The sequence below is a fragment of the Castor canadensis genome, chromosome 6 (genome assembly GCF_047511655.1).
Source record: "Castor canadensis chromosome 6, mCasCan1.hap1v2, whole genome shotgun sequence".
Taxonomy (NCBI): domain Eukaryota; kingdom Metazoa; phylum Chordata; class Mammalia; order Rodentia; family Castoridae; genus Castor; species Castor canadensis.
In genome coordinates this window covers 61179902-61205240 of record NC_133391.1, presented here as the reverse complement: position 1 = coordinate 61205240, position 25339 = coordinate 61179902, and the positions used below count along the sequence as shown (strand labels likewise).

Sequence of the window (25339 nt, the reverse complement as noted above, 5' to 3'; positions counted from 1 at the left end):
GTGCCTTCCTTTAGCATAGGAGCTGATGTCACAGCCTTGGATGGGATGTCACAAGAACATGCAAGTGAAAAGTCTTCCAGTATTTCAGCAAAAAGAAAGTCTCCAACCTTCTACAGTATGAGAGTCTTAACTGGACTTGATTTCCTGTTCAGTCTGAGATCCTTCTTCACTTATCTGTGACAACTGTGGATTATATGTACTGGGAGCTTAACAAAACCACATAAAGTTCTGTTACACATGCTTTCTGTGCATCTGTAACATGACACAAAATACTTCTTGAACTGGGCCAAATTGCACAGAGCTTTATACATGTGATGTGCTCAATGCATAATTACTGATTTGCACTTCAGGTTTTCTTTGATTTTTGTCTAAATCTTGTTCAAATATTCGACATCCTTTGGAATTTCCTTTGACTTTTTTTTTTAAACTGAGCCAAACCCCCTTTACTGGAGGCAAAAACATAGTGGTGAATATTTTCCCTTGCTTCTATAAAAAGGATGATGAAGGCCTCTTAGGAAATCCTGGCCTGTTTGTGCAGCTTCCCAGCTCAGAAGTCAGGCACCAAGCAGCTCACACAGAGCCTCCCAGGCAGAGCAGAGTACCCCACCTGAACCCCTGAGAGACTCTGCTTAGTAATAGACCGGGAGAAAGGGTCCTCACTGGAAGAACAGTTTTTAGCCTGCCAACTTCCCTCCCTCCCTCCCTCCTTTCTGCAATAAAGCACTGTCATTGCTGTTAAAAAAAAAAAAAAAGGCCTTGCTCTTGCTTTTGCTCCTTCTTCTCCATGACTTCCAGTCTCACAGAACAAACTAAAAGACAAGACCTTTGTTCGATATGATCCTTTCTTCAGTTTTCTGATGTTCTCCTTCACCTTAGATAATCTAAGTGTACAGTTTAGGTTAGTTGTGAACAGGTCCATGATCTACCTTGAACTTGGGACTTGAGTTCTTTCAGTCAGACTCCAGTTAATCATATTGTGAGGCAAATCCTGGAATAACTTCTGACCTCTTAATGACAAATCTCCAGCCTTCTCTGGGTGCCAATAATCTTGACCTGCCTTCAAAACCCACTTCTCAACAGATTTTCAAACTTGGAAAGGGCTTTTCCCTGACATGACAGACTCAGTCTCAACTCACCCTGAGAATCCTGTGAAGGCCTTCTAAGTGCTTGGGGGGCAGGGTGTGGGGGGGGTGACAATTTGAGAACTGAGCCATTTGGGTCATCCACTTGGAAGTTGCCCCAGGCGTACAGTTAAGGGTTGTGCATCTTTACAAGATGCTTCTCTCTGCAATGTTGTTTAAGCCAATACCCATTAGTTGAAGTAGTAAAATTAACTGTTGTGACGAAACCTTTTTTATTGGCTAATCTGCAACAAAGTTTTCCTGGATGTTTGTTTTATAAGCTTGTAAAAGGGTATCTTCATAATATTTACAAATGTCCACGGGTTGGACATCCATGAGCTATAGTTGGAAGATTCCCAAAACTCCCTTGGGACAGTTGAATCCCGAAAGACCTGGTTGTATACACTAAAGGATTTAACTTCCCATCTCCTAAAAGATGTTTAAGCCTTGCATTTTCAAAATAAGCACACACTCAGCTCTCTCCTGGCAGTATCTATTTGAATAATGTAAAAACCAAAAAAGCATAGCACGTGGCTATCTTGATAAATGCAGGAGTAGAAGGAACTAAAGCATGAACACAGAATCTAATTCAACAATTCTGCTTGTTGTTTTTTGTTTTTCTTTGTTTGTTTGTTTTTCCCAGATGAAATTAGATATGGTCACAAAATATAGTGTTGGAAAGAAGGTGGGAATGCAATCACTAAAGCCTTTCAAATATTAATCTGATGGATTAAAGTTAAGATGGCAGCTCTATTGGAAACATGACAAAAACACGATGTTAAAGAAAAAAATTGAGTGGCGTCAACGAGGTTACACACAAGTAACACCTTAACATTAATAGAAATCTATTTCCTATTTTAACCCTGAAACCTCTTCAATTAATTACTAAAATCTATTTACACAACAAGATAAAAATCAATCTGATCCCTGGCACTGTATCCATCTAGCTGCCCACTCTCTCTAATACATGAGACCAGGAAGATCCTTAGTCTTTTTTGAGTAGCTCTTTTGCTCAAAGGCACAAGAAAAGTGCCATTGTCACCTGCTACCTCCAGAGCAATGGAGAAGCCAGAATCTGTGAGGCCCCCAGGAAGATGGGCTTGAGGGTGAAAAGTCCACTAGAATGGACACAAACACCAGTGGCAGGGAACTCCTAAAACTGGAGCAAGCCATATGTCTCCTCAGGGTGGATAAGAGAAAGGGGCCCTTTTTAGGCTACTGTAGCCTCCAAGAGCACAGCTAGGCTACCATATTGTAGACAAATTTTAGGCACCTTTCTTTCCCCTTAGCCAGAAGCATTTTATTTAATGAAAAAATTGCACCCATGCACAGAGACAAAAATTATCACTATTTTTACTATTAATACCATCAGTTAACCATTATGCAAAATAATTAAGAATGATGAAGAGAGGTAACTAATTCTTTGGGAGGTGAACAAAGATGGAAGCCTTTTATGAGCTCCCCCTTTGCTGGCAGACAACTGAGGCAGGCAGTAACAGACCAACAGGACTCTGCTGCCCCAAGCTGCAGCTGGACTCAGGATGAGCACAGCAGTGTGTCCTAGGAGCAGGTCCAGAGGGAAAGTCAGGGCTCATAAGACTCTGGAAAGACTACTTGGCTGAGACTAAGCAAGGGTATTTGTCTCCTAGTGCCTCAATCATTTCTTTCTTGCTTGATCTTGTCCTACAGAAGGCAAACTATACTAACCATTGATGCCCTTTTAACTTTCCTTCTGAAACAGGGAAAGACAGTATGGCACATGAATAAAAGAGATGGAAGAGTGCTAAAAGGAAAACAGCTTACCAAACAGATAGTAAAAGCTGCTCTGAGACCACTGACATGTATGCACGCTAGCTCCCATCCTCCCAAACCTTTCCACATGCTATAGAGCTACCTGAAATACCTGTCCTTCAAAACACATCTTAACCATCATCTTCTACACTGCATTGATGACTCCATCCCCTCAAGCATTGAATGTGTATGTCTTATTGTTGTACTTTTCACACTGGGTTGTACTACTTGTTCATTAGTTGGGCTTTCCCTTAGACTACTTGGTCTTCAAAGTTGGGGTAGAAGGGGACTGAGTCCTATTCACTTTTGTATCTCTTGTGCATAGCAGGGTACCTGACATAAAAGTAGGTGCTCACTAATGAATGAATGAATGGACACATATTGTTGAATGCACGAACAAATGAATAAACAGATGAAGGAACAGACCATATTGCATGATTCAAATGTCTGCTGTTTTGATGACTAGGCTATATCTTGAAAGATACTCTCTTGCTCAAGTATCCTTTCTTGCTGAAGACCTTAGAATTCAGTTCTGTCTCTTCCCACATTCCCTAAATCCTCAAAAAAAAAAAAAAATCAATGTGTGATGTGTTTGGTTTTGATTTTGTTTTTTCATCAACATGGTATACAGTGAAAAGTCATAAGCTTGCTACTATAATAGATTCAAACTCTTCAACATATAGGAAAAAAATTAGAAAGAGTCCACCAGAATCTGATGGGTTCAAGTTCTCCAAAAGAGGTATAGTCAGATGTCCTAAATTTATGGCCACCTTTCATCATGGCCATAGAGTTTGCTGGTGGCCATAAGAGCTCCATAGGGTTCCTAGATAAAATTTAGATGCAGATTCTCAGGAACTGGAAAGAATATTCAACTTATTTACTTATCCCTCCTCATTTTACTGTTGAGAAAACAGACCAAGAAAGATTGTCTCATGTCCAAGGTTGTAAAATTTTGAGCCAGGACCAGGATATAGGTTTCCTGACCCCATTTTCCAAATGCCAGCCACTAAACCAAGAGATCCTTTTAAAAAGTATCCTTCTCCACCATCTGGGTCAAGCTGGGCAGTGCTATACCCACACAAAAAAAAGGCTAAGAGAAAAAGGACAGACTTACTTGAAGGGCTTTTCTCCAGTGTGGGTTCGAATGTGGTTGTTGAGGGTGGTAGCCCCAGCAAAGGCACGCCCGCAGTAGCCACACTTGAAAGGCCGGTCACTGGAGTGAGTGACCACGTGGTTCCTCAGCTCTGAAGGTTGGGAAAAGGACTGGGAGCAGTGGCCGCATTGGTAGGGTCTGAAACAAATAAAGAGACTGCCTGGTCATTACTTTCTTCCTTGGTTAGTGAGGTCAGCGTATGAGGCATGGGGCCAAAACTTTTGAGTGACATTTTCACACTTTTTAAAACAGAACATAGAGATTTGGCTGCTGGGTTCCCACTGCTTGTTGTCACAGGAACAAAACTCACAGAGCTGCTGGGACACATCAATTCCCAAACAATTATTCCCTTGTAGTATTCATCATAGAATACTCCTTCAAGAACTCCTCCTTTCTTGTCTTTATCTCCCCACAGGCAAGTGTAAATGTGTTTTTGTAAGCCTTGAAAACACAGGCTTAATTAAGCCAAATGTTATAAGAGAAAATATGTAATTGTCTCTTATGCTTCCATGGCATTCTTCACTTTTCAAAGTGTTTTAGAATCCATTATCTACTTTAATCTTTACAGTAACCCTCTGGGAGAGGGAAAGCAGTTGTTATTATCTGTCAGTTCAGAAAACTCAGGAAAAACTGTCCTTACAGGAGTTAAGCTGTCAATGCTAAGGTCTTCCCTGGTAAGACCTTACTCATAGAGTCAGGCAAACACACTGACAAGTGAGCAAGCTGCTCGTGTGGTTAATAAATACTAAACTGCTCTGGGGTCTACCCAAAGTACAAACACTGGTATGACACAGATAAGCATAAACATGCACTCAGATATGTCTCTTTTCAGTACTGGGATTTGAACTCAGGGCCTTGCAGTTGCTAAGTGGGTGCTCGAACACTTGAGCTACTCCACCAGCCCTTTTTGTGTTGGTTATTTTTGAGATAGGGTCTCGTTTTTTGCCTTAGCCAGCATGGACTGTGATGCTCCTATTTGTTCCTGCCCACGTAGCTAGGATGACAAGTGCGTGCTACCATACCCAGGGGTCTCTTGAATCTTTTGCCTCGGGCTGGCCTTGAACCATGATCCTTCTGATTTCTGCTTCTTGGAGTGGTTATGATGACAGGCTTGAGCCACCATGCCCAACTCAAATGTGTCTCTTTGTAAAAGAAATCCTGGCTTCTATTACCCTCCTGCTAATATTTACCCTTTGAGTCATTTTCTTGAACCTCATCTCCTCAGTTTAATCTGGCAGCATGGAATGATTTATAGCAGTACAGAAATGATGGGATGTCACTATGCTTGCAGAAGGATGATAGTGATGCAAAAGCAGTGGAAGGAAGTTGTGACAAATACCTGATAATTAGCAAGGTTATCAGAGCACATTCTTTCCAGCTCATGAGAAGTAAATCAATTTGGGGTTTTCATAAAATAGATTAAAATTCTGTCTTCTCCACAGAAGTTCTTCTGCTTACTTAGGCAGAATCTGGTGAGTGGTGTGAAACCTGAGGAGTTTTCTCTATTCTAAACTATTTCATATCATTCCTTGACAGGCCTCTTATTTGTTTATCAAAATCTTTGTTCAGAAAATTAATAATCTGTTGTGAGGAATATTCATAGCATTCACTGAGGTCTGGTCTATGGCCCAGACATTGCTGACTACATTTAGAAAGCCAATGGCAAAAGCACTTAATTGCTCTGCCTTTAATAAAGGCATGAGCTCCAATGAACAGAAACCAAAATAAAGGGCTAGGAGACAATGGTGACCGAGCATGTACAACAATTCAATTAAGTGCAAAATAAAGTGTACCCTCGCATTTGTCAAGTGAAGTGCTTAATTGTGGCTACTTGCCTCACTGAACACAAATACTATTATTTTACCAGGCTGCAGCACACTGAGCACTGATCGTAGAATTTTTTAGCTTGATTAATAGTCCAGCATTGGTCAATAACTCAATACTATACAATTTTAATTACTTACATTTAGAAATCTATCTAACTGCTCTCAAACAAGTTTCAAAGAAATATATATGAGTCCTTGGTAAGGAGTTTATCAATCTTGACAAATTGCACGTGCATTAATACAATGATAAAATAATGCTTTGAAAGCCATTAAAATTATATGTAGATGAAAATGTCCTCCTGCCAACTCTCTTCTTGGTAGTAATGTTAACCTTAAAAGATTCCTCAAAAATAATTCTCTCAAGGAAGAATTTTTAAATGCTGTGTGAGATTATAAACAAAATATTACATTAATATATACTATATTCACTGACAATTGATTTTTCTAATAGTGAAGGGACCATTAACATTTATTCGCCTCTGGTTATCTATTTTTAATAGCTATCACTATAAACAATAAACCACTAAATAAAACCAATTAATCTTTTCTTTTTTTTTCTAATTCTTCTGTCAAAAGTTGGGGTGATTTATTTCTCACAGTCAGAAGTCAATCCATCCTTTTTATGCTAACAGTCACAATGGTAGAGATTTACACATAGAAAAACAGAAATGACCACAGAGGCTTATATGGAATTCTTTCAACAAGGTAACAGCAATAAAAGGCAAACAGGATTCTAAAATACCACTTCTGCCTCTCACCAGACTAAGAGGCATTTTCTAAGGGTCCAGTGACATATGTGACACAGTTTTTATAACCTTGCAGAATTCAGTTTGGCTGAACAGAAGGGCCTAGAACAGGAGAGATGAGTCTACTTCAGCTTCTGACCCCGATCAGCGGTGGGAGGTAGACAAGCCACTCAACTTTCCTCATCTCTGTTTTCTCATCTATCTGGAAGGCAGATAGACTGATCTAGTTGCTCTCTCACATCCCATCATGCTTTGCCCCTGCTTAGGGGTAACTGATCAATGTGCCTGGCCTGAGGATCGGTCTAACACACAGCCTTACAGGACACAGCATCACAAAGAACATGGTATCCCTCTTGTGTGATATGCATTAGCCACTCCCTGGACATGAAGCTTTCTGGGCCTTTTATTTTTCTTTATTCATTCATTCATATGTGCATACATTGTTTGGGCCATTTCTTTCTGTGCCTTTGTGCATGCTATACTGTATGTGCTTGCATGCACACAAGCAGTAGAATATGGAAACTTTTAATGTATTGGTAAAGAGATGAGAATTTCAAGCAACAGGAATATCTAGTACCACAATATATGAACAAACCTCATATCTTATCTTAGTTACTCTCAAAAGGCAAAGCTATATCCCTTTATTCTTAGGTACCTTGAAATAATAAGATTTTAGGTCATCTGGTCATATTATAAGATTTTAGGTCATTTGGTCACATTCACCTTATAGAACCTGCCTTCATGTAGAATTTAGAACTTAATTGAGTTCTTGCTATGTAATAGTTTCTCTCAGTTTAGAAATTTATGGAAAGTTAGCCATCAGAAAGTACAAAAGTTGCATAGTTAGCAGACAAAATCCCTTTAACTTTCTTTTCCTGTATTTTTAGTGTTTCCTTTAAAAATGAATAAAACAATCAAAAAATAATTTTGAAATTGATTGTTTGCCTCAGGTTTACTCTAAGGACACAGGAGCACATTCACAGCAGAGCTAAGTCTTAAGCAGTGCTTAGAAAACATTATTGCCCCTTTGGAGTCTTAGACCGCATACCTTCTTTTGGGACAACTGGTGACAGGAAGTAAGACTATGTACACATCTTTCCATCAGCACACCCTATATCTCTAGTTATAACACAGGGCCTTTGGAACACACAGCTAGTTGCCAATACTCAGCTTCTTATTCTGATGGCCAAGATTTCCACTAGTTTTTCAAAGTCTGGTAAAAAAATATAAGGTTTAACTTATTAAACTTTTGGATATAATTAACCTGAATGCCAAAGTTCTGTCTCCTTTGATGTGTCATACCAGAGAAGGCACATCCATGGGGATGTAAGGATGATCTGACTGTGACACCTGTCACCTCATGGGTCACCTGGGTTGATTTGGTAGATCTGGCTGACTAGGCAGGTGTCCCTTTCCTCTTTCACCACTCTATGTGTGTCCCTCTCAAAGCTGTGTGCTTGGATGAGGAGGACAACCTTCCCAGATAGAGGGAGACCATTCTTTGGCCAAAGGTATATGAGTAGCTACACTTCTGTGCTAGAACCTCCAAGCAAGCTCTCAAGATTGACGTTCATGGGTGCTGCATTTAGCACAACTCCTTCCAGGATCTCACGTCACTGCATTTGGGAAATTCCTTTCTAAAGCACTTCATTCTCCAACTCATCATGCACAAAACCCCATTTCACTATTCTCAAAGCAGCACAAAAAACTAAAAGTACCTTGTGGTGGTGTTGCTACTTGAGACTTCTAATGGTGTTGCCCATGATGGAGATGTCCTAAGCCTGAATTATCCACGACAGGAGTCACCAACCACACAGAGCAATTTCAGCATGTGAGTCATAGTTAGTGCAACTGAGAAACTGAAGTATTATTTTACTTAACTTTGATTAATCTAAATTTAAATAATCTGTGTGGCTATTTCCAACACAGAAAGATCAAGCTTTGTGAAGAACTAGGAAGTGCTCCATACTCAATAAAAAAAACAACTGAAAAACAGACAAAGTGTAGGTAGACTTAGTTAGCACATATCGATGCTGGTAAACTTTTAAGCAGAAAGAAAGCAATGAGACAATTTTGTACATCCCCTGGCATTCTCTGTCACCGGCAGCTCCTCTGCCAAAGATTACGCCAGTAAAATGTGCAATTCATTTGCTCTAAGTCTGTAATTGGTTTGGTTTACACATAGGAAAAGGATGAAACATTTAACATAATTCAGTGTGGTTTGGTTTAAAATTATTAATCCTGCTTTGATTTTTCTTTCAAGGCATTAGAGCGTCCAGGACAAAAGTTCTTCAGTTGGGGCTACATCCTCTCCTTGCTCCAAGGCAGCCAGCCCAAGTGCAAATCTCCCAAGACTTCAAAGGGACTCTACTTAAGTCACTGCTAGCTGTATGGAAAAGGAAAAGAACTTAGTCCTATGTAAGGAAAAGATTCTGAAAGGTGACAAAAGTGCAGAACCAGAATCTGCAGAAGACTGAAAACTAGAAAGTTTACCTTCACATGGAAAGAGGCAGAAAGAGTGAACAAAAGAGTGTTGATACCCTCTAACAAACTCCTATGGTGGTGGACAAGCTCCAGACTCCTCCAACCAAACATTGCCTTTTAAAGTCACTTTTCCCTCTACCATGACCTCATCCAATTACAAATCATGACACTTATGTTATACCCAAATGTTATACCCAAATGTGAGCAGCTGAAGAGTGTCAGGCAGACCTTCCATTTAAATATATACGAAAGGAGAAAAGAAAAGAAGGATACAAAATAAAGATAAGATGATAAAGACACTTTCTGTGAAAAGCCAAAAGAGAACATATTCATCAGAAAATAGTCTGCGGTGACTGAAGGCTTTGCTTATCCCTGTCCGGAGCCCCCAGTGGGACTGGGACTGTGGACAGTTTCTGTAGCAGGCAAACAGAAAGAAAGAATATTTCTCTTTCTAACTCTTGATTCAGGCAAAAGTGAGCTGAGCCCCCTGGCTTAGGCAATAAGCTTATGAAAAGCTCAAATGTTTCCAAGGTCCCTTATAATTCAGTGGGGGGAAGAGGTGTCAGTAGCCTAGGGAAAAGGAGATTTGGGGTTTATTTGTTCAATAGTAACAGAACAGTCGTGACTCCTGGACCCTCATAGATGTGTTTTTAGCAGAATTGTTTTGCGTTCAATGGAAATAATTCAGGGGTAGACATTGCTGAGTGCCCACACATCTCTCCTTTATATCCAGGAATAGACTTCTGGATGGCACCTCATGAATACAGAAAGTCTCTTTGATGAAGGTTCAAATGTCTAGGGTTTCATGGACAAATATTCACTCTGCTGAGTGAAAAATCTTTTGGACCTGTTTCAAATTTGGGCCTGTTTGAAACTCTAACATGTTTACCCTACTGACTTTGTCTTCCATGTCTCCCTGTCTTGCCTCAGGTTCTACTAAGATTTTCCTATCAAAGTAAAAGCACTGAGTTTTTCAAACAGAAGGGAAATGTTTTCTGATTGTTAAGTTTTTTTTCACTATATAATTGGCCCTTCATACATGTGGGCTCCACATTCACCAATTCATATTCAGAAAAAAATGTGTCTCTACTGAACATGTACAGTTATTATTCCTAAACAGGACAAAAGAGCAAATGTTTACATAGTATTTACACTGTGCTAGGTATTACAATAAATGATCCAGAGATAAGTTAAAGTATACAGGAGGAAGTCCAAAGGGTATATGCAAATTCTATACCATCTTACAAAAGGGACTTGAGTATGCACAGATTTTGGTGTCTTTGGGGTCCCTACTGATACTGAGGGACAACTGTATGTGGATAAATAGGCACAAACTGCCAAATATGGAACCCAAGTGAATTGTGGAGTCAATCACCAAAGAACAGCTGTGTGTTCAACAGGTATAAGTTTCTAAGAAGGTAACAGATCAGTTTCCAAATTTAGCAACTATCACAAACAAATTTAATGTCTGATTATAGTTCCATTCATTTCTTCTATTTATTGATTTGTTTGTGTGATTAAAAATCTTCCACTGCCAAACTTTCTGGTACAAAGAGAACATCCTAGATTCTACACTATCACACACCAGTCCTATGTGCTAAAAGCAAATTGTGTGTCTAGAATGCAATTAGTAGATCACACTGACTGAACATCTCCATTTATTTTCTCCTCACTTAAATATACCTGCTTTACTAAAGCATCTCCCCATTGTTACTAAGAAACATTGTACTTTATTACTTTGCCTACAAAGGGACTGACATTTTTGAAGCCATGATTCTTAATTTTAACGTAGTCATGAATGATGGCAATCCCTCTGAAATCTTCACCAACAAAATGCAGGGAAGGGATTGTAATTTGATCCCACGTTGGCTATGAACTGCTAACCTACCTCATCTGAGAAGGCTGGCCACACCATACCCAGTGTCTGAGTCACATGAACCCGTAAGGACCCTGCACAGGGTGGCAAGCTCATGCCATCTGGGTTTTGTTAATCTCCCCAAATTAGCTACAATCTCTCATTTTGTACATAGAAGCTAACTTCTAAGATTTTTTTCTGGTAGTTTTCATGAATGTATTACAGACTGTGACACTATTATTTTATATTAAAAAAACTTTATAGGGACTTAAACCATTAAACACATGATTTTCTAGGTGTAATGGGTTAGACAAAACAGTCTGTTTCAGCATCTTTCTATTTACCATAAAATATTTTCATTGCTTTTATGACATTCAGCATAATATCATATCATACTCAAAGTTTCAATATCCAGAGTCTTTCAACTATTAATTTGACTTTTCATGTCCAAATCATATGACCAAAACAAATCTTCACCAATAATAGATCTGTACATCTGACTCACTCAATTTTAAAAGCAAGTTGAGACTTTGATGCATCGTTTATATTTTGTAAACACTGTTAAAATGATTTGTAAACATAATAGGTATGTTAGGTATGTCTTGATTACATATATGTGTGTATATGTGTGCATATATATATATACACATATATGTATATATATATATGCACATATATATATATATGTGTGTGTGTGCACACACAAGCACACACTTTCTAGGAAAGTAAATTTTAAAAAATCATTTCAGAATAAGGAAAACATTTTCACACTTTTGTATATCATTTCTATAGCCAGAAGTACTAAGGTGTGCACAAGTGCCTTGACACTTTCGTCGAAAAGCTTCCTTAACGGCCCTCATGTAAATGTTTCACCGTTAATTAGTTACAGCAATGCTTGCAGCTAACGAAGCTAGCAGTTTCTAGAATGATACAAATGTAAAGGTACACACATGGGAATGTACAAAAGCACCTTAGAACATACCCATCCCTTCCACCACACCTACATCCTGCCCCGGCTTGGATTCTCTAAGCACATGGTTGTGTCCTGCAGACGTGGGAGGGAAGGACTGAGCACATATTACTAGGCAAAGAAGGTTAAGTGGATTGCTTAATTAAGGTTAATCAGTAGCAAAATTAACTCAAGAGAGTTCCTGCTTCTGAGGGTTTCCAATCCTAGTTCCAAAAAATTATTTTCTGATTTTATATTCAGGCTGCATTTTCAATGCTATTCTTAGGTATTTTGGTTTAAATCAAGTTTTCATAGGATGTAAAAGAGAGATAAAACATAAGCAATCCTTTCCTATTGAATTAATTTGATTTTTGTCTTTTGAGCTCCCAGCTATCAAGACTGTCGAATAAACCAGTTTTGATTCATAAATAATAGTTCCATTATATCTACTGTGCCACTCGTCAGAGTACCTGAAATTTTAATTCACTTGTTCAGCTAAATTTCATCCTCACTTCACGGCCATAAAATTCTTTATTGACAAACTTTCAAACCAACTTTGACTCTGAGGTATCTAGTCAACATTTTTCTTGTGTGTGGATATTAGTTTATTGAATAAATGGCAGCTGTTTTCCTCCACATCACCAGCAGGGTAGGTATTTCCTTTTGACAGCTTTGCAGGATTTATGGGTTTGCATGCTCTGAAGAAAAATAGTACTAAGCAAAAAATTCCAATTCATTACCTCTTAGTACTTAATTAAGTTCATCCCCGCAGCACACTGGAGGTGAACTCTGAAATGACTGTGACAGCCTCACAGCAGCCAGCTATATTATCTTTGGAAGACAGAGAAGAGTCTAATTGTCCTGACCTCATTTTCCACCTATGATATTCATAAATGTGCCTTCTATTTTGCTCCCTTTTAAACTTGGACAGAACTGTTGGGACAGCAAGTGCAGATTGCTCTTTGTAGCCACAACCTGTCTGTGTAGCCCCCTAAACAATCGGGGCCACACAGGACTCTCCCAACTTCCAGAATGCAGGCACCTCTTAGGCCAGGGTTTCCCCGAGGTGTGGCTGGTGGCAGTGACTGGAAGCCCGCAGGAAGGCAAGCAGTGGTTCTCACTAAACAAACTGCGTGACGTGAGTGACGTGAGAGCCGGTCACAGGTTACCTGTCGGGGTTCTGCGTGCACACGTGCATCTGGAGGAGGATCCGCTGGGTGAAAGTCTTAAAGCACTGCCCGCATTTCCAGAGATGCCAGTCACTGAACTCGGAGTGGAGCTGGCTGGTGGAGGTGGGGCTGGCGAGGACTCGCTGGTTTTTCACGTTAATTTGGTTAAATCCTGACTCAATGGGCCCAGACTTATCCAGCAGAGAGAAGTTCCTGCTGCAGGGTGTCTGGGGGAAGACGACAGAGCGCTGCTGGGTGGCCGGGGAGAGTTTGTTGCTCTTGCTGAAGGGCTGCAGGGCATCCTGTCGACACATGACTTCCATTACGGTTGAAGGGACGTTTACTAGAAGGACAGCAATAGTTTTAGAAGATCAGTTTTACCAGCCCTAAAAATATACACAATAACACTTCATTTTTTTTTAATTCGATAAATTAACATTTCAAAATTTTGTTTTTCTGGACTCAAAATTAACAGATAATTTAAGTGGGAAGATACTATTATCACAAATCAATAACTCATCCAATGCCTACTTATTAAGCAACTATGTCATTCCCAGGATTGCTCTTACATGGCCTTTGCCTTCAGGTTACTTATGATGTAAGACTCCATAATGAGGCTCCATAATGAGACACCCTGTCTGCAGGGAGTGCTCCTGGGAGTAACAGGGACTGAGCAGGGGCTGCCCAGAGAGGATGAACCCAGATGGAAGAGGGGGAGAATGCCACGCCTCCCACCAGACCTTGCAGCACAGGACAGGTATTCATTTGGGAAAAGCTGGCTAAAGAGAAGGAGACAGAAGACACTGAAGACAGGAGAACCCTGGCAGTTGGTGGATGATAAGGGAGACAGGCTGATGGGCAGGCTCAGGTTTCTGGGCATTTCAAGAATGAGGGTCAGTGGACCAGCCCTCAGAGTGCATTAGAAGTCCAGATAAAAAAATAAATGCATAAATTAAATAACAGGCCTAGGAAATAGACACAGGCTATTTCTGAGCAGACAGAAAAAAAAGAGTTTGGGAGGGCTTGAGAGGTGTGATGGACAGACAGATGTACCATGGAAAAAGCATGCAAGGCAACAGGCGTGGCACTTGTAACTGAGGCTGTGGAATCAGAAAGAGCTAGGTCAAACCCTGACTCTGCCTTTTATTAGTGTGGTGAGCTCAGGCAAGTTACTCAGTCACCCTGTGCCCCTGTGGCAGTAATGATCCTAAAAACCCTAGCACGGCCGAGTGGTTGCGATGGCCAAGATTTTAACTCTACTATTTACCAGCCCGTGAGTGTGGGCAAGGGTGCACCATCTCAATCCATGATTCCATCCTTGGTAAAGCATAGTGGTCACTCTAAGGACTGAATCATGCATGAGATGACATTTAGTACAGTTTTGCCTGTGACTGGCCTCAGGTGCTGTGGAGCTCTGGCACCCTGGCTTCCTCACCTCTCAGCCCGCGTGTATCAGGATTACTGTGGTGATGCAGGTGCTCATCCCAGGCCTGACATCATCAACTGCAGCCAGCACCCTCTCCTTACAGAGTGAGCAGAGACTAGAATGAGGAGATAACCCTACACTGAGGGAGGGGGCAGCAAAAGGGGAGGAAGAACTAGAAACAAGACACATTTTGGGGAGGGAAATCTAGGACACTTGAAATTCACCATTCTTTTCTTTTTAAGTTCTAATTGTGTTAATAGTATTTGCCAGTATTCACTGGTCATTTCACAGGTACCAAATTGACTGGAACCTACCACAACAGGCTTTAAAAGTTTTTTTAAATCTACTGTGTCAGAACAAAAAGTACTTATTAGTCATTTCAGGGGTCAGAGACTAATGGTTATGGAATTGTCAAGAGAATGAAATTAGAGAGCAAAATTTTGAATAGGATAATTAGTGTGACAATTGGTAATGGCAATAAAGCCATGCACACTCCACTCAAGCTGTTGACCACTGGTTGAGGACCCCGTGGCAGGAACCATGTGGGCAGAAGCTCCCAGCATGCCCCACCACAGACACGGCTGAGATTCCTACCCAGGTCGAAGACTCCAGCACTAGTAGAGGAGGGTGGCTGCCAGGAGGTTCTGTACTCGAGGGGACAAGAAGATTCCACATGTGGGGACAGAAAGGGGTTGGTGTCTGACTCAGGACTTCAACCCAGAAAGTTCTACAGAATCAAACAAAAGGAATAGCCCTGTCTGCAGGCTCTCAGCATAGTGTCCTTATCCTAGGAAACAAAAATAAAGCAAGGCACTCACACACATGAAAGTGCCAAGAGTACATTGTGTCAACTTGGCAGTTCTTGGCCCTGGCTACTGTACATTTGACTCACAGAGGAGAATTTCTTTTAATTAAATCAGAATCTCTCCACGGGGCCTGAGCGTCTACATTTTATAAGGTTCCCTGAGTACTTCTAAAGTGAAATAATGGTTGCAAATCACTGATCTAACCCTACCTTCTCTCAGTAGGAATGACAAAAGCTGATCCAGGTGTGGTGGCACATGCCTGTAATCCCAGCGTTTGGGAGGGTGTGGTAGGAAAACCTCAAGTAAGAGACACTGACTCAAAAAAAAAAAATGACAAAAGCTGAATCCCAAGAAGATTCAATAACTTACTCAGGTCCACATGTTAATTAAGGTAGGCTAGAAGTCTTAACATTCTGACTTCCATGAAATTTTGCTCTGATCACACACATCTCTACCATCTCTGCTCACTAGTTTTGTCTCAAAAATAAAGAGTGTATTTTACAGGTAGTACAGTTTTGTGTGGGTATGTGTCACAAACATGACATCATATATCTGTGTACATATGTAAGTTATATATCTATACGGTTATACATGTGCACTTTGTGTATATGTCTATATTTTATGTATAAATACATATCATTTGAACTTCTGAGGTAAGAGTGTATAATCAATATGGACCATGTAGACACTTTTTAGACTTTCAAAGATCCTTTTTTGCACATATATTGTTACATTTCAAATAGGCACTGAAATATGGGACTCAAATAGGTCTCATATTTGGGACCATTATTAATAAAAAAATGAAAGGAGCAGCATGTGTCAGAGATCAGCGTTGTAAATTCAGCACTGTTGTAAGTAATCCAGAAGAGCCAAAGCAGAGGGAAACCCACAGTTTTCAGGCAACCCTGAGCTCCAGCCAGCCAGGAAATTTCAGACTAACTAACGGAATGCACTGTGGGAAGACCAGGAATGAAGATGTCATGGACATGGAGGAGAGCAGGAAACTGGCCACAGCTTCACTGCCAGAAAGAAGAATACCGCACCTTTGGGGAAAGTAATTCAAACAATGCTAAGTATGGAAGATAGGTTCTGACTTCTCGCTTATGCTGCCGGCAAGTAACCTAGTCCATTAACTTGTTTAAGTCATTAAGGCACATAATCTTATATGGACATGAAAGAAAGTGTGGGGCAATGAATCTTTGCAGGTTTAATGATCAGTGTCAAGTGGTCATAAAGAAAAATGTCTATTTGTATATCTAAAAGTTTGTATAATGACCTGGGATGTGTGAGGTCTGAGTTAGCAATGGGTAACACAACAATGGTGCACTTAGTATAAGAGCATCCACAGAACATTTAGGCAGTGAGAATGTGGATGGCTGGAATAAAATCATTCTCCATTTTATGATTTTCTTTTCTAGGAAACCCTAAAACAAATATTAAATGTTTGCCAGCTATATGTAGCAACACTGGCACTCTGCATTCTACTTTGGGTGAGGCTCTTCATTATACTTATAAATTCAAGTCTACCAAATGAAACTGAGCATATAATTTAGAGAAAAGAGAAAGAAACATAGGAATGAGTAATTTTCACAAACGCAACCATATTTGATCACTAAGCTGTCCTGGAGAGTTCCTGTATTCATCCACTGGACCCTAGAGCTCTAAAAAGTTTCTCTTTTAAAGCAGAACTTTTTAGAAGATATGGACAGTTATTCTTCCTGAATGTCAGCCTCATTGGCTATAACAATCAAAAGTATTAACCAGTAAAACACAGTAAATTATCAGAAAGGGGACAAGGAATGAACTAGAAAACACTATGTCATTCTAATTCAAGAAAGACTGCTTCATAAGACAAGGCCTAGAGATGGCTAACTAACATGAACAGAAAGATGAAGTGTTTCTCTGTGAAGCAACTCTGAGCTAATGAATCTCTTCAAGCTATAAAGACAAAGATTAGGGGAAGAGGATGCAATCTCAAAGCCCTGAAGGATAAAGTTAAGGAAAAACACGGATTTATCAAATCTGGGCAATGAAAACAATGAGGGGAGGGAAATTCAGGATCCAAATAAAGTCATACTTCACTCCCTGCTTGTCCACTCTTTGAGTCCACAAGGTTATGAGAATCTGTCACATGCCTGGCTAGAATATAGGGGAACAGGAAAGCTCACTGTCACTGCCCTCATGGCACATACACCCTAGTGGGAAAGACACATGTCAACAGATATTTTTACTCAGTTTCATCTAATCTAAAATTCTATCAGTGGCACCATTACAATTAATTGACAAGATACCAGCTAGATTCAGAAAGATTAAAATATGAGATATATGAATTTTAGAATTGACAAAACACAGTTACTACAAGTGTGGAAAGTACTGTAAGAGAGAAGAGGCAGGAAATCATGGATTCATGGTGCCTGGACTCTGGGTGAACACGAGGGCTCTAAGGCCTGAAGGGTGCAGAGCAGCAGAGGGGTGCAGAGGAGGAAGAGGCAATGCAAGGATATGGGACACTGGCAGCTTCACCATACATAGAACCTGGGCATCATGCTGAGGGGGAAGGAGCTCAGGGCACTGAAGGAACTGAATAAAAGTCACCATGGCACTGAAGGAACTGAATAAAAGTCACCATGGAGAGGGCAGGGGAGGTGGGCTGCAGCTGAGGCTAGAGAGAAAGGCAGTACCATTGCCAGCACGTGTGGAGGGTGGGAGGGGAGCAGAAGTGTGTGATGGGAGGCGCATTAATACAAGAGTGGGGGTGGGGGTGGGGGGAGTCAATCTGTAGCCAACAAAATACAACAGGACCAGTCTAAATATTCTAATTTTAAAACACTATGAAAACCATGCAAAATGTTTCTGAAGAAAATTTAGCTAAAGAGTCACAGCAAGTCAAAAAAGGGTTTTGAGCTAGGGTAGGAGAAGATGAGGTATGTGTTTTAAATGCAGAAAAATGTATATAGTACATTACTGTTAGTGTAAAGGGGGAATGGGGAGTTAGCACAGTGGTGCATACCTATAATTCTAACTACTTAGGAAGCCCAAGTGGAAGAACCATAAGTTTGAGGCCAGGCTGGGCAACACAGCAAGACACTGTCTCAAGAGAGGAAGAAAAGCAGAGAAGAGAAACGAAGAGAGGAGACAGACACACCAGGACAGAGGGTCAGAGAAAGAAAGGGAGAGTATACTTGGAAGCAAGAATGAATAAAAGTTATCACTGGAAGAATAGCTAAGACTCCGTCAACACTACTGATTGTCTCTTGGATGGAGACCTGCATAACCACAGTACTTTCTGGACTTTGATCTATGGAGCCAATCTGCCTGTTAACAAAGCAAGTGGGTAAACTAAGACAGTGAGCAAATCAAGGAGACTTCCTCTGACTGCTATACTACTAACAGTGGCAGGCTGTTGCAGTGGTCCAGTCCAGTGGATGGTGATGCTGATGATCAGGATGGAGGCAGCAGAGATGAAGAGAAGAATGCATTAGGAACACAGAATCAATAGGAGCTGATGATAGAAGGATGAGCAAGGGTGTGGTATTACAGTTTCTAGAAAGAGCAACTGAATAGGAGTGAGAATTGCTAAGCTGGAGAGAGGCGCTTTGTGCTCGTGTGCACAATGGTTTTCGTTTGCGATGCCTGTGAGACACGAAGGTTACAATGTGGAGGAGACAACTGGAGTCTGGGGCTCAGAACAGAAACACAGACTTGGGAGTAACTGCCTTAAGCAGGTTTCCTGGGAATCAGACTCTGGAATGGAGACCTGGAGTTCTATGTATGGGAGGTTTACTGGGGTATTCTCTTCGAATCCCACTCTATTGGGGAGCGAGGGGTGTAGGATTGGGTCAGGGAAAGACTTTCCCCAGTTTTGGAGCTGAGAATGTGCTTCAGAGGTGTCCTGCTTTGAGGAAAGAAAATCAGTCTTTTATGTCTTACACTGACTGGTCATTGGATGTGGATACTGTGGGGTGGGAATTCCCAGAAACAAGCTCCTCTGAGAGGTCACTCTCCCACATGCCCATGAACTTGGGGAAATTGTGCCCTAATTCTGCAGCAGGCTGGGATGCAGCAGAACCTATACCACAACACCCTGCTGAACCTCGGAAGGCCAATCGCTCATGACAGTGGCTTTCCCTTTCTTCTCTGTCATTTTTCTCTATGATCACATTTCCAGAGAAAAGGATATTTTTATTAAAAAGTGCTTAGTAAAATCACATTTTCTATGAGAACCCTGTCCAGATACAGAGGCATCCCCATGGGGGTGGGGGGGCGTCCATTTCTCTTTTGCTCTTTCTAGAAACCTGAAGGTTTCTCTAGTTCTAGACCAATTTTTATATAAGTTCCTTAGCCCAGGCTTTCTTTATGCATGAGGCAATGCAAAGTGAAGCCCATACCACCCTACAGTGATAGCTAGTTTTTACAGTGTGACCATTTTCTCACCAATGGCCCAAGACACACAGTTCCTTGGCTCTTAGCTTGAGGGCAGCATTTTTCTAGTCCCCATTCAGGGACAGAATAGTTCTCTCCTATCCTGAACTTATGTAAGGAGTCCACGCCAGCTTCCTTCTGTGCACAGGGTTGGAAGTGTAGGTCCTCCTACCCAAACTCTAGCTACTACGGGTCCCCACTGTCCCCACGCAGCGCTGCACGGAGATGTGCACTTAAGTGGTGTATTTACATGTCTTCCGTCCTTCCAAAACTCAGGACAGGGCCTGAGTCTTTCCACGGCAGCACAATGCCTCTCTTTGGGCCTTGCACACAGATGTTCTTGTTGGTCTCCTAACGATCACACATGGTAAAAGTTTGGTAGGGCCCTCTCTGCGCAGGGCCCAGCTTCCTTCCCATTTGGTGTGATAGTGGGGTGAGAGGCACTGTTCAGAGGTGCCCCTTTTTATTTCTGTTCTTTAAAATCAAAAGAAACAGGCAGGTCTCCTGGAGGCAGGGCCTGACCCAGCACAACTGCACACTGCCACCAAGTCACAGGGATTTTATCTCAGTTTCATATGCCCAGACAGAAAAAGCAGCAGGAAGACTTGTTTAACATTTATTCCCGGGCTTTTTTTTAATTTCCTCTGAAATGAATATGAATGCACTAGGTCTTTACACTCTGCAGGAGCTAATCCCCCACTGGAAGCTTGGGGAACCACGTTCTTCTTGCGGATGCCATCTGTCCACACCAGCAGTCCTTCAGGCTTTCTCTTTGGAGCTCTATTACATTTATAACTAGGATTCTTTAAAAAGAAAATAGCATAGGAATTGCTTCCAGAGCCCAAAAGCCTGTGTGAAGTGCTGACTTCTCTCTGAGTGCAGGCAGCTTTCACTGGCTTGCCCGGGCAGTCAGTCTGCCTTGAGCACCCCGCTGCTGGCGGAGGGGGGTACTTACTGTGCCCAAGCCCACCGGACACAGTCAATGGGAAATGTGTACTTAGAATGTTGAAAGAACCATGGGAATAAAATGAGATTTTTATAAATGAAAGTGCTTAATAAGTATTATTCACTAAGTAAAATCACATTTTCCTTGAATGTCTTGGTCCAGGTATCAATTTCATTAGCAAGGGAAAATCTGCTGAAATATTTCATCTCTTCTAATAATTGCAATAAAAAATGTATCCAGTGAGCACTTACTGGTTTGCCCTGTACACAGCACTCTAAGGAGACTCTGCAGAGGCCTTTTATCCAATAACTCTTTTATCTCAAGAAGCTTCTTTTTAATATACCTAATTTATTTTGTGACTAGCTAGCTCAGAAGGGTAAAAACTGTCTTAAAATTGCTAATCCAGCTGAGACGATTTAAATTATTCAGGGCCTCGAAGCTATCTGTTAAATTTGGTCCTGCACTTTCACACATCCAAGCTTGCTTTTAAATCACACTAGGTTTTTTTTTTGTTTGTTTTTGGGCATTGAATAAGGAATCCCCGTGAGAAAGCTTGCCCAGGTCTCTGTGAATCATATGGACTGAGAACCCATCCTCGAGACAAAGTCATATATCTCATCTCACTATCTCATGAAGCCTTCTGCTGGTTTCTTGGGTGGCCAATCACATGACAGATATATGACTTTGAGACAGGAACTGAAATAAAATTCTGATAATACCCTAAAGGGAGAGAGGCATTGTCACTGTTGAGCCTTTTAGTCGATGACTTAATTCCCTTTAAACTTCCTTCAATCCTTATTTAGAACTCTGGGTTAAATCCAGAAGAGCTGCTTAATTTTCCTACCTCAAGCTGTTATGGTTTTGTGAGTTTTCTTCCAAGGAGCTAAATGATACAACATATGCCCTGTAAAGCTTATCCAATACTCTAACTAGCAACCTCATGAATGCTTCACATAGGTGGGAAGATAGGAGAAACAAGGACTGAAAAGCAAACCACATATTGTTTTCAGAAAGTACATTTTTGATGGCACTATGGCCCCAAATCTGAAGACCACAAGGGTCACCTGTCGTCATGTGGCTGTGAACAACAAAATACTCTGCCCCGAACTCTTAATCCCTCTACCCATGTAAAAGCATCATGTGTGGATATGTGACTTCCACTCCAGAGATCCACATCGCTACTAACAAAGGCAGTGCCTAATAGCCATTCCACAGTTTCCATTTCTGTCTCAGAACTCAGTAAATGGTCAAGCCAGCCTTCTAGCTCCTTGGACCCAAAGCCTGAAGTCATTCTTGACTCCTTTTTTCTCTCACTCAGCATTTAATGAGTCAGAAAATGTTGTTGGCCTTACTTTCAAAATATGTCCAGAATTTAACTACTTCTCACCACTCTACCACCAGTCCAAAGTACCATCATCTCTCTCCTGGGTTCCTACTCGAGCCCCTATTTGGATTCTCCACCTTGTTCCTCACTGTCTTGTCTCCTGCAAGAACTTCAGTCAGTCTACCTCACTACTGCTCAAACCCCACACTAGGCCTGTCACCTAGCTCACACAAAGCAAAGCCAGGGACCACGCAGTGGCCTCCAGGGCCTGAGCAGATCTCTGTCCCCCTCCCACCCATACCTGAGTTATCTTCTCCCCCTCACTCACCACGTGCACCCAGGCCAACCTCTGGGACACTCCTCCGCCTGCCAGGCATATTCCTATCCTGGGGCCTTGACATGTTTAGCTCAATCACCTGCAATGCTCTTCTCCAAAGTAAAAAATGTCCTGTTCCTTTACCTCCTTAAATCTTTGCGCAAAACCCACCTCCCTGTGGGGACTGCCCAACCTGGGGTCTATGGCCCCCAACTCCTGGCCCCACTTTTCCCTATTCTGCCTTATTAGCTCCACAATACATCACCATCTGACCAAATATTCATTTATACACTTGTGGGTCTCTCTACCTCCAGGCAGGGATTCTTGTTTTGTTCCCTCCTGGATTTTCGGCACCTAGCAAAGTCACTGGCCTACAGGAGGTGTTCAATAGAATGAATGAATGAATGAATGAGTGAATGCTTGAACTATGAGTTATGTACTTTAGAACTCTAGGTCTTGATGTGTTTACTCCTAGACATTCCTCAACACACATGACACATCTTCAATGTCTGTAGCAGGTTGTCTGAAAGGGGAAACGAGACCTCACAGGATCTCTGGAATCTCTTTTGGGTTAAACTACATGCTTTAGGAGGTGAGGTTCAAGAATGTAGACAAGCCCATGTCAGCAGATCAGGATGCCAACACTGGTGCCTTCCCATGCATGACCCTCCATCTAGTCTTGGGGGAGACAAGCTTGGAGTCATTCCACAGAAGGCACCTCCATGTCCATATCTGCCTCTAACACCAACTGCACACTGGTGTCCCACACAGAGATTTGCTTCTATGAAAATAGGCATTCCTTCAAACAAGAGCATCAGAGTAGAAGAGAAACTTCCCAAGGGAACTAGGAAGCAAGATATGCACTACACATCCACAGATCTGTTTTCTGATCAAGGTTGGTGTGGGGCTAGGGTAAGGAAAGATGATCCTAATAGGCTTTTGGGAGATTTCACTTTTTACAAAGAAACTAAAAACATGGGAAGGAAAGATCTGACCATCAGCATAGTGATCAGTAGTTGCTGTGTACACACATATGTGTGAGAAAGTAAGTAGGGAAGAGAAAAGAAAACATCTTTTGAAATCGAGTTTTCTATTCATGAACAAAATAGATCTGTTGCCTGTTTCTTTTTGTGAAATGTCTGATCATCGGGTCACAGATTAGCCAATTTAACATAGCACCATTGATGCCAGTGTTCCTCACAGAAGCACGCAAGTACCTATCCCACTATTGGAAATCGTTATGTTTCTCAAAGAACTGATAAAACAGAAACAAAAGTTGTTGCAAGTTCACATTTGCCTAAATGTTAATTATTCTTTTAAAGATAATGGTTGAAATAGGAAAATGATGGAGGGGTGAACTCAACTATGACATAGTATAAGAACTTTGGTAAATGTCACAATGCACCCCGAGTACAATAATAATTTACAAAATGTTCAAAGTGGGAAAAAAGATAATGATTGACATGATAACAAGATAGAAAAAAATTATATGGTTCTAAACCAAAAAAAATGAGAAATTCCCAGATTCCACAGTCATATACCTACAATTTTAACTACCATTTCTTTTAATGACAACTTAGGGGCACGCACCTGGTGGACTTCAGGGGTGATATCCCAATGAAGCAACCCTTTTTTCACGTAGTGTGGCTCCAATGAGACTCTGCATCCCTTCAGAGCACAAGTTGTATCTGTTTTGTTTTTTGTCGGTATTGGGGATTAAACCCAGGGCCTCACACTTGCTAGGCAAGTGCTCTATCATCAAGCCACACCCCCATCCCTTATTTTGTTTTTGGTATTAGGTCTCACTAACTTTGCTGGGCTGGCCTCAAATTTATGATCCTCCTGCCTCTGCCGCCCAAGTAGCTGGGATTACAGGCATGCACCATTATGCCTGACTTGAAAGTTGTATCTTAAGCTGTCTTATAACCCCTAAGGTGTCAAGCATAGAAGCAGACACACAGGAGATGCTCAGAGAATACCAGTTGACTTAACTTTGTTGTCGGCAATTCTTTAAAACTCTGGCAAAGGCTTTGAAATTATGCACAGGTGAAGAAGAATTAGCTAGTGTAGGTTAAGATACCCTGTGAAAAAGCAAACAACATACAGGGAAAAGAAAGTGACAGAATGGACCGGTGCACGTGTGCATTAGGTGTTATAGCAAACCACATTTCAGATGTCTCAAAGAACACTCTTTAAAAGTTAGCTTTGAAATAGGTATTTTGAGATGTGAATTCAGAGCTAAAATAAATTCTTACAGTTTTCATCCTGGGCAATGCATTGTAAGGGTATCCCAAAGAAAGACGTATAGCTGTCATTGTACCACACCAGAAGCTCGGTGCCCCTGGGAATATCTATACAGGCTCGGTAGAATATATTCGACCTATTCAAAACAAAAGAAAACCCAGCTTAGTAATACGTAGGACTCACGTGCCCCCACATTTTTATTGCCCGGGAAATGGCCTGCCCAGTTCCACCTCAACAGTTTGCTTATCATAAATCTACACCCACCTTAGTAACCCCAGCAACCAAGTAGAGCCTGTAACTCAGTATGATAAACAGCACACAGTTTTTTCATCAGTGTCTCTCCTTAGAGGGTCTGGAAGAGACAGATATTTGGCCCAGGAAACAGCAGAGAGAAAAAGTTTCTTTTAAAAAAAAATTCTACCTCACACTAATGAGAAAACACTCTCTCTTGGCAAAGTGAAAGGCAGTGGTGCCCCACCTCAGACGTAAATGAGTTCTACTGACCTGCAGAAAAAGCATTAAGAGAACTCTGGCATCTTGGATGTGAGAGTTCCCAAAATTGTCATAAAATAAAGCAGCTTTGTGACAGAAGGATGAAGAGAAATAAAAATCCTCTCCATGGTTTCTTCTCTAAACTTGGACGCAGGAGAGAAAAGCCCTCTTATAAAATGGATGGAAATTCAATAAATACAAGCGAGCACTTTACGCTGGCTGAAAGATTACACTGTGAAATGATACAGGGAAGGTCGCAAGAAATAAAC

The 25339-nt window shown here is 41.2% G+C and overlaps 1 protein-coding gene across 2 annotated transcripts in view; it reads right to left on the bottom strand.

The window, feature by feature from the left end:
- The window catches only part of Prdm6 (PR/SET domain 6), a 101414-nt gene that overhangs the window by 6331 nt on the left and 69744 nt on the right, over positions 1-25339 (bottom strand). For both annotated transcript variants that reach the window (XM_020176306.2, XM_074076568.1), the window contains 3 exons: positions 24590-24714; positions 13095-13437; positions 4027-4203 (listed from right to left, as the gene is read on the bottom strand). In XM_020176306.2, coding sequence (XP_020031895.2) covers positions 4027-4203; positions 13095-13437; positions 24590-24714 — 645 coding nt within the window. The remainder of the gene's footprint in view (positions 1-4026; positions 4204-13094; positions 13438-24589; positions 24715-25339) is intronic.